This window comes from Nilaparvata lugens, chromosome 3 (assembly GCF_014356525.2).
Source record: "Nilaparvata lugens isolate BPH chromosome 3, ASM1435652v1, whole genome shotgun sequence".
NCBI classification, from domain to species: Eukaryota; Metazoa; Arthropoda; class Insecta; order Hemiptera; family Delphacidae; genus Nilaparvata; species Nilaparvata lugens.
The window spans coordinates 75106283-75121250 of record NC_052506.1 but is presented as its reverse complement, the minus strand read 5'-3'; the positions used below and the strand labels follow the sequence as shown (position 1 = coordinate 75121250).

Genomic DNA, 14968 nt, shown 5'->3' with positions numbered 1-14968 from the left:
CGGCTGCCATCCATTTGCAACACAGAAAATAAAATCCACCTACTTTTTCACTATACATTATCATTTCATATGGGAATAAGGCTTATTTTAACAAAATTCTAATCCATTTAATTAAAATTTAATCCATGCGACACAAGAACCTTGAAATCTTGCTTGAAATTTGAAATTGGCAAAAAGTCGCGCCAAGTGGCTATTGATGTAACTACTATACAATACAGAACGCATGCCCCATCGTGGGTGCTTGTGTTTCCCCATTGTTGATACAAATCATGACGTAGACGTAGCGTTGAGATATCGAAAGGAAAATATCGATATCAGCGATCTATCGGAATAGAATATCGATACTCTTGATATATTGTGAAAAAATAGTTCTAATTCTAACAGGATGATTCTAATGTTACAATGATGATATACCATACTCCAATATTTTACGAATATCAATATTGTAATTGTATGAATATTTGGTTTAGTTTTGATATTGCATAGTTAATACGATAATATCGAAATCGAAACGAGTAATATCGATAGTACATTATATAGGCATGGGATCCAAAATATCAATACAATATTATCAAAAATCAAAAGTCTCATTTGCATATTTTCTCCTCGTAATTCCTAAAATAATTTTGTATTTGTAGCTATTAACTTGACTTAGAATATCTAAGCTATAATAATATTCACTATACAAAATAATAAAACAATAAAAGCAGTAATAACTTAGTCAATAGTGGTTATAGTGGCTACTGGCTTAGTGATAGTGACAAGAGTGAGCAATCAGCAATTCAGCATTTAGCTTAGCAGTGACTTTATCGCAGTCCTGCCAGCTGCCAGTCCAATCTCCTGTTGATCTGTCCTCCGAGTCCTCTTTTCTGTTTTATATTAAATTTGCCAATAATTACCAATTGTCATGTTCTAATGACTGACCAGATCAACCCCTAAAAAATATACCAATGTAATTATCTGCCGATACAACATACCAGCCAGCTACTAGATCATTGTCACCAGTCTTTTGGTAGGCCAATTGTTTATATTTATACTGTACATAGGTAACTTATGAGAATGCCATAAAGAATTCTACCTTTGTCATTTTGTAACTGTTTATACGGTTTGTCGTTTGTTTGCGTCCATATTCTTATACTGTTGAAAAATCACTGATCATTGTAGGCCTTGTCATCTTTTATAGTAGTAACCTAACTTATCTTGTTTTTAATTACAGTAGCCTATTCTATGTAGTTGACAGTTCTATAGTGAGGTCCACGTTATAATGACAGTATTTGATCAACTTTGGTTTTGCTATCCTTGTCTATCATTTGACAAAGCCAGTGGTACTATCCATTTCTAGGTCCACAACGATGCCAATTATGTTTTTGATGGTGTAGAAATAAATTAATCAATTCAGAGAATCGGCATCGCTATTTTTCTATCGTTATCCACTGCCATTATAACGTGGACCTCACTATAGGTTTAATTTATGATTAAAAATTACGTACTTTTATTGCTTAGGTAGGCTTAATAGATTGGTTATTTTTGATGCTGCTTAGGCTAGCTCCTACCGTACCGTAACTATCTTCTGAATTGCATAGGGATAGGGCCCAATTAGACCTACAATATAGCCTATAGTGAGTGAGGTCCACGGTCCACGTTATAATGGCAGTGGAGAAAGATAGCAGAACAACGTTGCCGATCCTCTTTTTTGTTGATGCCTTCTATAGACGGTAGCTGATACAGGTTTATTGATGTAATATTAACTGTTCATTCTTGTTTAAAATAATCAATTTTCTCTTATCAAACAAGAAATTATATTTTCAGTAATTTCATAATGAATTTTAATGACTAAGATGAAATATTTTGTTAATTATTACCGTAATTCTACATTGTTAAAAGACGATATGGCAACAGAGCAAAGCGAGAAAGAGATAGCGCTATCCGCTATGTTCCATGATAGACAAGGATAGCAATATCATTGATAATCAAACACTGCCATTATAACGTGTACCTGACCATAGATTCAATTTATATAGGCTAAATGATTAAAGTAAAATGAATCTTATACACTTCAGTATATTAGCCGTGGAAACCAGCATCGATACCTGGGAATTCCTGGAACCTACATCCAAGACGAGTTCAACCAATTATCTCATTGTTGCCGATTTCAAAGGATTATTTCATGGCTACAATAAGTTTTAAAATAGACCTATAGTGAAATCGTATGTAAAATTTGATGAGGCATTCAATGAAACTGGTTTGTATTTCAGTAGTTTAGCTTATGAGATATTGCTAGAAAGTGAAAATTTTTCGCTAAAAAAGGAGTTCACTACTTGTTTACTGTGAATTTTTTATTTAAAATGTGAAATAATTCAACAAATTAAAGTGAATATAATGCTTTACAAACCTACGATGATGAGCATCCATTTTCACGATGCATCTTTGGAGAGTTTTATGCCCTGAAAGAGCAAAAAAAAAAAAAATGATGATGAAAACTACCTGTTATTTTAACATTCCCACACTTTCAAGAGAAAAGGTCTTGAGTACTAAAGCTGGTCTGGTTAGATTTCTTGAGGATATTTATAACAGTAGGTATTAATGAAGATAAAAATTTTCAGCCTTGTATGTAGATATCACAAAAGCATTTGATACAGTAGACCACTCAATATTATTGATGAAAATATAAGCAGCAGGAATACGAGTTTCACCTTATAAATGGTTTGAAAGTTATCTCACAAACAGAAAGGAGTGTGTAAGAATTGGTGGAAATTATAGTACATTTGAAAACATTGCATACGGAGTAACATTGAATACGAAAACATTGCAAAGAGAACTCAGGGTTCTGTTCGTATTAGGGCCTATTCTATTTCTTGTGTATATCAATGACCAATGCAATGCTAAACTAGTCGGGAAATTTACAGCTTTTGCCTATGATTCAGGAATATCTCTTTTCATTCAGAATTTTATAATCTAAAAAAGGCGAGAGCGAATTTTTCTGTCTGATTACTGGATTTGGCGGAAATGGCTGAGAACTGGAAAATGAACCGAAAACACGAGGTTTTTGGGCCATTCTGTATCTAGCACAAGAAAAATTTGCATGATAAAATTGGTTCTGGACTCCTCTCATGTATCCAAATAAAATATTAAAAAATCAGAACTAGGCACACTTTATCATATTGCAAGCACAACCCCTTTTTCATGGATTTATTGACTTGACTATTAATATTTAATTTGCAAAATTATTGCAAGAACATTGAGTCTAGAGGTGAGAAAACGGTTGCTCAAAAAGTATGTATTGAGTATTGCAACCAATGGAAGTGAAGCTTGGAAGAAGAGAGAAGAATTTTTGCTTTTGAGGCATGGTGCTACAGAAGAATGCTGAGGATCAGTTGGAGAGAGAAGGTAACGAATGAAGAGTTATTTCAAAGAGTGGAGAGAGAGTTTGTCTACTGAGAGAAATAAAAATGTGAAGAGCACAACTAGTTGGTCATATTCTTCGACATGAGGGACTAACAAAACGAATAATGGAGGGAATGACTGAAGGAAAGAATTCGCGAGGAAGGCCAAGACTGGAGTACATAGAACTGAATAATGATCTGAGATGTGCCTCTCTTTGAGAGACCTCATAAGGATGGCATATTACAGAGGCATGGAGAGATGCTGCCAACCAGCCCAACGGCTGTTGACCAAAGAGAGAGAATATTTAATCGTATATCTATTGATTAGGAAGTTATTCTTATACTAGGACAATATAATATATAGCGCTTCTAGATAGTTGCTGTTACATAATATATTGGAAACTGGAAAGTACCCTATAGGGTCAAAACATAGTAGGCTACAGCGGCGAAGGTAGCTTGAAGCTTGAGAGTGTTAAAAATAATGCATGTAAAAATTGGAATAAAGTGATGAATGCATTCTTGTAAAAATGGGGATAGAGAAAAATTAAGATGAGAAAAAATAAAATTTAAAAGAATCGAGAAAACGGGAAAATTATATGGAATAACAAATTATAATAATTATGATAACGTAAAAATAATATTTAATAACAAATTATAATACTGATAATAAGTAATAAATAAAAGAATGAATATGAATACAATAAAAATAAATAAAAAACACCCACAGAGTGTGCAGCCGGCGAAGTCCCCTGTAGTAAATAAAGTAGTAAAATATACTATAAATGAAGAGTGAAAGTAATTGGGGAAATTGTACAAACAAGAGATTCTACGTTTGCCGGGGACGATGATCATTTGCTGAAAAACAGTTATGCAATTAATATTAATATTGTTAGGGTCGCCATTGTCTTTGCCGCACTCTCGCATCTTTGACGGCACAACGTTTCGTTTTCACGATCCGTGATTGGCTGAGATTGTAATCCTGTTGCAGGTGATCTTCCTCTGCTTAGAGTTCCTTCTCGGCCTTTAACGACATTCAACGACGGAAGCTGCATCTTCTCCGGCCAAGCTAGACAGCGACCTGGTGAGTAGTTCTATCATCTGCTTATTGTCAAAATTCGTATAACTATAGGCTACAGTTTGGATTTCAAATTTTCAATGACAAAAAGGTTGCGATAGAGCAAAACAATTACAATGCAAATTTGGAAGACTTGGAGAAATATTTTGCAACTTGTGCTTTTCTCTTCCACTAAGTAATTAGGCTAATCAATACTACAAGATTCCAAAATGTGTGTTTTATAATATATATATATATAATATAGATTATATAATAAAGGTTATAGATTAGATTATAATAGATTATAATAAAGGTTCAATTTTTTATATGGTAGTAATGTATAACTGTAAAGTGCAAAGTGTCAATATAAAATGGTAAAATGACTTTGGTAAAAAACTGGAGCATGAAGATAGATTTGATATCATTTTGCACTCGTTGTGGAAGTTTTGTGGTCCAGATTTCACTTAATCAAATTTGAACGGTTTTACTTAGAAATTTAGAAGTTTCTCTCATTTCAAGAAAGTGAATAAAGTTTTATATGAGATTTCATGCCTCAGTCTCACAATATCATTAAATTCGTATTCAAGAAAAACTGTGTGGAATCTAATGTGTATCGTTAAGATAATGTATTATTGATTTATGATTTAAGATAAGATATCTTGTCGCTTAAAAATGTTTTTAATTAGTGAATTTAAATATTCTAATTGATGGAGATGAGGAGTTCAGTTTGAGTTTTCGAACTAGGCTAGTCAAATACTGTAAAATGAAGCTATAAATGCCGGATAAAGTAGAATTGACTGTGGCATATACCAATTGACAGAATCCCAAACGACCGAAACGCTATATTTTCCCAAACAGCCGAAAACTACTTTTTTCCCAATTGGTAGAATTAATGAAATATTGAAACTGGAACTTTCTCATTCAGCCGAATCCCAAATGACAGAAAACTTTTAAGAATTTTCCCAATCGACAGAAAACGTGGTTTGTCCCATTGAGCCTAAAGTAGTGAGAGTCCCAAACGACCGAAAGTGGTGAGAGTCCCAAACGGCCGAAAGTGATAGGTTTCCCATACAACAGAAAGTTTCTCTGGTTTGTCGCAAATGACAGAAAGCGTTCTGTCAATTGGGGAAAAAAGTAGTTTTCGGCAGTTTGGGAAAATATAGCGTTTCGGTCGTTTGGGATTCTGTCAATTGGGACCCTACGGAATTGACAATTTATAACAGAGATTGAAGAGACTTTTTTGTACTGACAATGTTCAATTGTATAGTTGTGATCCATATGACCACTGTATTGAACACATAAAAATATTCTGTTCTATTCTATAGTCTGAGTTTTCAATTATAGAATATCTATTCAATTAATTCTTCTATTTTTCTTCCCAGGAATTTGAAGGAAAGAAGAATAGCTACATTGAATTCAGAGCAAACGTGAGTTTAGAAAGAAACATTTTTCTTCTTCATATTGTAAGCTACACATATTTCCTAGATCAGACATAGACTTATCAGATCTATGAATTTTGCATTACATCGACTGTTTGAATTGATGTAACCGTTTATAAAAAGACTGCCCGTACAACAAAACAAATATCTGCTTTTATTCGCTTTTAATCTTGTCTTTACACCTTGAATAATATTATTCAAAACAATTTTATCCCCCTAATGATTGAAGCATATTGGATAACTATCAATAAAACTTTAAGCCTATTCATAATATTTAGTGACTAAATTTAAATTAATAAATAATATACATTTGTTGAAGAATAAGATATCGTCCATATAAATTTTATGAAACAAAAAAAAAAAAAATTGAGTCTGCTAAAAATGGTGTACTTTGCATTAGTTCAATCTATTATGGGATAACCGTATGGGAAGGATGTTATAATATTCACATTTGGAAGAACTCTTCATATGCAAAAAGTGATTATTAAAACCATTCTAAATAAACCTAGATTTTTCCCAACCAGTTTCACTTTTGAAGAATGTAATGTTCTCACATTCAGACAATTATATGTGCCAAAATAACTTGGAAAGTAAAACATGATACTAGATTAAGAGCAATTATTTTGCTATCTATGAGAAGCTATCACTAAGAGCACTCTTTTGACTTGTGTGCTTGCTTGCTGGTAATTCTGTAATCCTTAGTCTTTCCTTAGATTATTTTCTTCCACCATGTCCAATATTTTTTTCCTATCTCATCATAAACTACCTTCTCTTCACTCTTCCTGATAATTTTTTTACCCTCTCAAGGATTAAAGGTACATGGATAACCATTTTTGGAAAACCTACTAATCCTCACCCCGTTTTTATTGCACCACAGTTCTTGATTAGTATATTATGATTGGTGTAATATTTTGTGTGTAAATGAATGAATAAAACTGTTATAATTCGGGTAGCTCTGTTTTGACTAGCCTGACTTGATTATTAGTATTAGTTGGTCCCTAAAAAAGTAACCATAGGCATGTTTCACACTAACTTGCAACCTCTTTCGAAAATCAAATCACGGATTTCAATCCCTAGACTTCAATACGCTTACTAATGTAATCTTTGGTGCTGTCTCCTCAAACTCTTCAGTTAGCAAGATACTTCAATACTTTACATGATACCCATATCTGCTAACAAATCCGTATGACTATTTGAGAGAAGATCAAAGCTGCTTAATCATCTATTTATCTCTTCAGCAGTTTTCAAGTTGAGTTTGTCTTGGAATATTACAATAATTTCAAGTTGAACAAGAATAGAAACACTTCTTTTCTTGTTTGCCTTACTGCAAGAACTAGTATACTCCCGTATGAAGGTGGAGCCACTTTGTAAAGGTTTAGGGGAAGAACATAGCATGGAAAATACTACATAATATGCATTTTCAAAACTTCTTGGACACTAAAAATAAAATTCTATATTTTCCTCAACTATTGAAGTGATATCAATTGGAATGTGACTCAATACCTAAAGTAACAAGAATAATGAGGAAACTTCTGTGAACTGAACATTGAACTCATCCAAGCGCCTACCAGTAGTTGCAACAGGTGCAACACTATTTTATTTCTACTAAATAATCTATGATAATCTCGATAATATTTCATTTTCATCTTTTAGTATTCCACATTTCTTATTCATTATAATTTTTAGTATTCTGGAAAAGTATAAAGACTTACTTTTATAATTGGCTTAAACATTTACCATCGAGAATATTGAAACTTGCTGTAATTTTTACAAACAACAGCACGACATTCAAACATAGGATTGTATCATTTGAATAACCATATTTAATTTACTTACATAATTACATCTGACTTCAATTTGTGATTATAATTTTTCTTTTATGTTTTTTTTTCATCAGCAATGATAGATTTTGAGCGTCTATCAGTTTGAAAAGGAAGGGACTCAGAATGGCCTTACCAGAGGAAGTGCTACAAAGAATTTTTGTGTTCCTGGACGGTGTTAGTGTTATCAAATGTCGACGTGTCTGCTCTGTATGGTTCCATGAAGCTGACAAATGTGAAAGGGGACCAAATTTCTGGAGACAGAAGTGCATTGAGGAAGTGGGATGGGATTTTTTGCCAAGCTACATTGAAAAAATTAATCCGATCTACTTTGACGACAAACAAATAGATTTTTGTTGGAAAGACATTTACATTTGTTGGTATAGATGGCATTCACTGAAACATTGGCCATCAACGTTGAAAGAGTTGGACATTAAAAGGCCCGGTGAAATTATTAGAGCAGAATTCTATGGAAATTGGATTGTATATGCAACTAAAGACTACAATGCATTGGTAGCTTGCCACATGGACTTTCCTGCATGCTCGGGGAAAGTCTTGTATAAAGGCGCACTGTTGAAACATTTTCAGTTCCTGACATCCTCCTCCGATCCTACCCTTCTTCCCTTCGGTGTTGTGTTCATAAGTACAGAAAGAGAATCCTGTTTCGTCGATGTACAAAAAAGAAAAGTAATTGGTAGGTCAACTATTAGTTTAAATGATGATAAGTCTTTACAAGAAATAATAATAGACTCAAGAATGGAACAACTTATAGCTATTAATCCTGACGCAGAAGATTCAGAATTTTCAATTCCCAAAAGCATTCAACAATTCAACGATTATGTTGTAATGTCACCCAAAGGAAAAACAGTTGGATACGAAAAAGTGATAACACAAACAAGGTGGCTGATACTGCACCACAAGGTGGCATTAGGAATAAGCACGACGCCAGACATGCCCCGCCATGTGGTTGTTTTTGTTGTCGGGAGAAGGCATAAAATCTACTATCCCTCAATAAACTTTGGGAATATTACTGCGGCTATGTTACACGGGAATAATTTCTTCCTGGGTACTTCGAACGCAACGCTTCATCATTACACAATAAAAAATATTGAAGATTTTCTGGACTTTGACTTTTTCCAATGTGACTGGTCAATCACGGATGAAGTGGCCTGCTCACATTATGAGTGCATCAGGAGCATAGATGTATGCGAACTATACAGGCGCCCTTGCATAGCATTAGCTATTGGCCAATGCCGAATAGTTATTGTCGATTTCCTGGGTGACGAACAAACGACCAAGCTAATGTTCCCTAATGTTTTGAGGGCAATGGATTTTGTATAATGGGCACTGCATTCTGTTAGAAAACAAACCCCATTCCAGAGCGTGATTCAATATTTCGTGTCATAATTTCAAATACATGATTGTCATTTATATATTTTTGATGATTTCATGCTGCTTATATGCTTTGAATCAATATTTTAGTTTTAGAATTAGTATTCGTGCAATTAGTGTTCCAATTAAAGTAGTCTAAATGCCAAAGATGTAAAATACTTCTACAACGGAGTAAGTGACAAAGTGTTTCCATTTCCTGTGCGTCCACATAAGTAGTATTTTGTACGTCCACAGCCCATTTTTCAAATATATCACTAAATTGATAGTATTTGATATGTTGTAATGTGTTCGTGTTACGTTCACTATTTGCAGTTATTATTATTATTATTATAGGTAGCTATTTCTTTTCAGTACTTAGTCATTAGACTTTTGTTTTAATTGTGTATAATTGTAAATTTTATCCAAAGATCTCTTGAAAAATTTTTGAGGCTTCTTAAGTTTCCTGAAAATCTTTTCAAAGATCGATCGTTATAATAACAGATATTCTGAAATTTCATCATTCTATGTCATGAATAATAAAATTACTGCAGAGATATCCAATTTTCAGTTTTTGCGTAGGCTTACATGAACAACCTTGGTTTCAAGAGTATTGTATTTTTATTATTCAAGATGTTGTAAGATTCCTGTAATGCTAACTATATTCAGTGTATTTTTGGCAATATGTGTTATTGGACTTTTGTGTATGATAGAATTATCCAAAGATCTGTTAAACCATTCTCAAGGTTCAGATTTCTTCAAAAATTGATATTAATAAAAACGTCATCAAGCTTTAGATAACTTTACCATTATTTACATTATTTACTATTTTAAAGAATAAAAATCTTGTACTTTATCAGCCGGAGTTTTGAATTATTGAATCCTAATCGTTTGTTATTGAGGAGTAGGAGCTCGACTCCTAGAGTCAGGTATTTGACGTTATCAACTCTAACTCATCAACTGATTATGTTAACAACTCAACATGACATGTAAGGCCGCATCCATGTTGGCCCAGTCGCTGGTCGAGCCTGCAATGTGACCAATGCCCAATGAATGCCAGTGGTAGCCAACGTTGGCAAACCGCCACAAACTATCCACACACTGGCGCTGGTCGGCATTGGCCTTTATTGGGTCAACATGTAGATGCGGCATAATCAACGTCCATCTTATAACGTTTCAAAAACATGCTTAATGGAAGATATGCTTTTTATGAATATGACCGTAGACCCTGAAGCGAAATTTATGATGAAATACAGTACAGAATAATAAAAATGTGAAGTTTTTTCGCCTCCTTTCTTACCGAAAGTTTTTTCTCATCTTAAAAACTATGCGTCCTACAGACATTCCCATCCTATAACAAATTTCTAGCCTACCAAATTTCCTACTTCTGACATATTCTTTCGTATCTTCTATAGTTTTCAAGTTAACGGCTCTAGAAGTGGGTCATTTTTTGAAAAAACCCAGTCTTGCTCCCAGTTTTTTGCTCTTGGCATTCTAACTCTTCAACGATCACTGAAAACATAAATGCGCTTATTGTGAGCTTGAAGAGCATTAAATCCTCTTCAATGCAATGTATAATTTTACCATATTATTCATATGCAGCAGTTTTAGTGTTGAGTGAGAAGTCTTCAGTTCAGCAAAAATAGTTCAGTTGACTGATAAATTAGGAGGGAAAGTTTGGAACACAATTTTTGACGGTGCAGCTTTGTTTGGACTTGTTAGAAGATAAACATATAAAAACATACCTACCCCATGTGCTAAAGGAATGATACTGGTTTAATAGTTGCATTTTTATATTTTGCAAACAATGCATTTCACCTATATAAATAACTATACTAAAATGAAGTTTGAAAAATTGCATTTCAGTTTTGTAATGTGTTAACCCGCCCTCTAATCTCAAATAGATCTGCGGCTCAAAGATTGTCTCACAAACATTTTCCTCTATACTGTAACCTCTTTGAGTATTTGTTGCCTGGACTAATATGATTATTCATAAAAATTATATTTTGGTGAAATTAAAGAGGTATTATCAATTCCGCACAATAAAGTGAAACTGACAATACCGCTTTTATTTCATGTTAATATGGAGAAATACCACTACATCTATTCAAAGTGTAAATGTTATATTATTATTCGTTGGAAGAGGATATCTTGGATCAGGATAGAATGGAAAACCATATGGAATTTTACATTTTCTTCACAAAAAAATTGTCGCTTCATAGCTAAAAAGAAAAATCTTTCTTTTTCAATAAGTAAATAAATTGTTTGATAATTCTCGTTTAAACAACGTGAACTGGACGCAAAGGATCTACTTTTAAATTATCACATTAATCATAATTTTTATCTTGAAACATGGAGAAACTGCGGAAAGAAAAAAATGGTTGGTCTGTTGTTAAACATTTCAACCTTTAGTGCCGGTTGCACAAAAGCCGGTCAAATTTTAATCGTGATCAATTCCACGAGAACCAATCAGAGAAGCCGTCTTATCAAAAAGGCCTTCTCTGATTGGTTATCGTGAAATTAATCACGGTTACAGTTTAACCGGCTTTTGTGCAACCGGGCCAAGCCAATAAAATATATTATCTTAAATAATTTACATGCATGCATTTGAACGGTGAGGGGGGTTAATGGAGAAAGTGGAAGTTTTTGATGTGTAGATAAACTAATATTACATTTTGAAAATCTACTATTTTTACCTTCAACATCCCTGATTGAAAAAATTTGTTCACAAATTAAAATTTATTTAAATAGTTTTTTTCTTTCCATTAATAGCTTTAGGATTGTTTCTTGTTCAAACTATTTTTTAGTTATTTGACGAGTTCCTCAGATCTGCCAGATTTCAAATTTTCTTGTTTATAAAATTAGATGAACATAACTTGAAAGGTTCTGTTTAATATGTTAAGGTAAAAGAAAAAGTTAGGGAAGTTAAGTTCGACGAATCTTACTTTTAGCAACTTAAGCGCTCAGTTTAAAAGTTTCAAAACTTAAAACTACGGCACAGTACACAGATAGTTTAAAAACGTCGAAAAAGGAACAAATCATATAAATCGTATTGGAAATTTCTTCCATTTCCAACCATATACTTGGAATGAATATTGAATATCCTTAGAATTGAATGTTGACTGATATTTTTCTAGTTATTGACGTTTAAATGACGCTAAGTTGACCTATTTCGAAATACGACTCATCTGGAAAACTAAGGTTGTTATAATAACATTTTACTGTACATTTTTTGTTGCAAATTTCATGTAGACTCTATGGTCTTCGGCTGTTACACCTTTTGTGGGAAATTCTGTATATAGTGCCCGATATGATACGATTATAAAATGCAACGTTAGCACATGGATTTTGGTAGAGAACGAGGTAAAGCCTTGCCTCCAGATATTAACACGGTCGAACTGGAGAACATTCAGTTATGATTTATGAGCATCTTACACAATTAATGCTCATAGTTATAGTAAGTTACTTATTAATACTATTTTTTATTAAAAATTTATTTGGTTATATTATTAGTCGTAGAGTAAAAAAATATATTGTGGAATATCTTTACTTCATACTGTCGGCATTCTTCTATAAATGGCACCAATACTTCCCATTTAACCAATGCTGAACATTTAACAATTGACCAGATTGCTAAATTCAGAATTAGCCAAAAAGTACAATAAATAATTAAATTTGAACACATTGCTCTCAGGTCAATTTGATATATTATGTATTTACAAAAAATATATCATGCTCAATACAAGTCTTTATAAAGAGTTATTCTAAATGATGGACCAATTCTGAAAAAATCAGGTATCATACCTACTTACTAAAGTACTTATCTGAAATGAATAATCGTTATTCCAGCGGGAAGGGGCAAAGTTTTGTTTTAATTTAAACAGCCAGGTCACGCATTAAACCGGTCGGCAAAGTGATTACCGTATTAGGGCACTACCTCCGTAAACTCTGTTTACGGAGGTAGTGCTCCTACACCAATAAAAACACTACCTGATATAGATCAGCTGAAATCAGCAAATGTGAGTTGGTTGTTTTTATTGGTGTAGGAGGTGGTGAGTAGTCCTACCTGTGCTGACGTCACCAGAATGCACTATGGCTTTGTTTACAGAGGTAGTGATAAGGGTCAGACCACATGAAGCGTTTTTTGTTCAGGTGACAACCCAATCAGCCATCGGAGAGCTTCCTGTCTTGCCAACTCTAATATGGTCTGCTCTTATTATAAAAAACTTGCAATTTCCTCTTTCCATTGGTGTAAAGATTGTCAATTTCGGATAGTTATTCAAATAAATATAGATTTATTTTCCCATGTTTAATGGTACCCATTTTCTAGAATAACTATGTACAATAATATTAAATTTTACAATACTGGAATATCTATGATATTCATCCAGTCTTAAATCAGGTTACAGTTTACACATTATTCCATCTTCAATATAAGTTACTGGTCTAATTGTAAAAACTTTAATTAGTTTTTTTATATTTTCAGAATAAACGTGAGCCGATGGTCAACTTAACAAATGTTAAACTATGGCTTGATTACAATATTGATAATGGTCAGTAAATATAAATTACTTATCATTTTTATTATTGAGATGAAAAACTGTATTTTTCAAGATAATTAACAAGCCCCCCTTACGAGTTACTCGAGCACACTCGTACATACATTCGCTATTTATTATCAGTCAATGCAATTAGAATTATTTTTCAAATTCCCTTGCTGTAAGCACTGTTGATGAAATTAGTATTATGCATCGAGAAAGCATACGATACTGGTAACTTTCCTGTATGATTGTTGTCAAATTACTATTTCTACTAATTCCCACTTGTAATCAAATTACTAATATATTACTTTATTATTTGACTTATGTATGCTATTACATACCTAGTTGAATGCTAGTTGATATCCCAGCAAATCAAACTCTAGTTTCTTTTATTTATGCTGATATCAATAATCTTTGCCAAACAGTTGTTCACTTTGCAGATTGTTTTTCATGATTCAATTTAGTATTATTTTTCATAGTTTTATATCACCTGGTTAGATACTAATAAACTTTTCTATTTTGACTTGGAATGATAAGAATAATGTTTGTGAATGTATAACCTCTTGGCTCAGCCTTCTAAATTGGTTGATGAAATTAGATTTAAATAATTTTCCACACATTCATAATATAATAAAGGATACTCTGCTTTTGCTCTTTCATTGTGACACTAGCACTAAACTAATCCTTGCGTTAAAGTCTTCTCAAACCATGTACGTTGAGCGTCTTCTCTTCCAATTTCACATGTTGATGAATTCTAGCCTCGTGTTTCTCTGCAAATCTATGTTTGTCTAGAGCTAATTCCAGTTTCTCTAATAATTATTATGATGATATCAATAATCTTTGCCAAGCAGTTAGTCATTCTGAAGGTATTTTTCCATGATTCGATTTTGTATGATTATATATTTTTTGAATTTCAGCTTCAGAAGCAATAGACGATTCGATTTTGGATGTTGGTAACAAGTCGGACGATGTGTGTGTCTCATGCAGCAGCGTCGTGCGTCTTTTTGTCGTCTCCAAGACAACTCCCGATTGGCAATCCGTGCAGTCTCAAATTCGCTGGATCTTTCTGCTCCACGCCTACGGATTTGCCTGCTCCTTCTTCATCCTTGCCTTCTACTCATTCTTCTCCATACTCAATATCCGGTAAGGCACTCATCAAATTCAATAACTTTGAGAAAAAAATCACCTTTCACTATTATATTTGCCATGAGAAAAATTATCATTGCAGTCTAATTTTACATTTAAATACAGTCTCTATTTGCTTCATCAAAAAGGATTTCCTTGAATTCATTCCAACAGAGTAGACAAACTCTGATCATGGTATCATGGTCTGGCTGTATTTTATTGAACGAGCGTTAGCGAG

The 14968-nt window shown here is 33.2% G+C and overlaps 1 protein-coding gene across 1 annotated transcript in view; it reads left to right on the top strand.

Moving 5' to 3' along the window:
• The first annotated feature begins 550 nt into the window (after nt 1-550).
• LOC111046665 overlaps nt 551-14968 on the top strand; it is a 32566-nt gene continuing 18148 nt past the window's right edge. Inside the window, exons 1-5 of the mRNA XM_039424563.1 lie at nt 551-1012; nt 4372-4464; nt 5820-5864; nt 13551-13617; nt 14523-14748. Coding sequence (XP_039280497.1) covers nt 13566-13617; nt 14523-14748 — 278 coding nt within the window. The 5' untranslated portion in view covers nt 551-1012; nt 4372-4464; nt 5820-5864; nt 13551-13565. The remainder of the gene's footprint in view (nt 1013-4371; nt 4465-5819; nt 5865-13550; nt 13618-14522; nt 14749-14968) is intronic.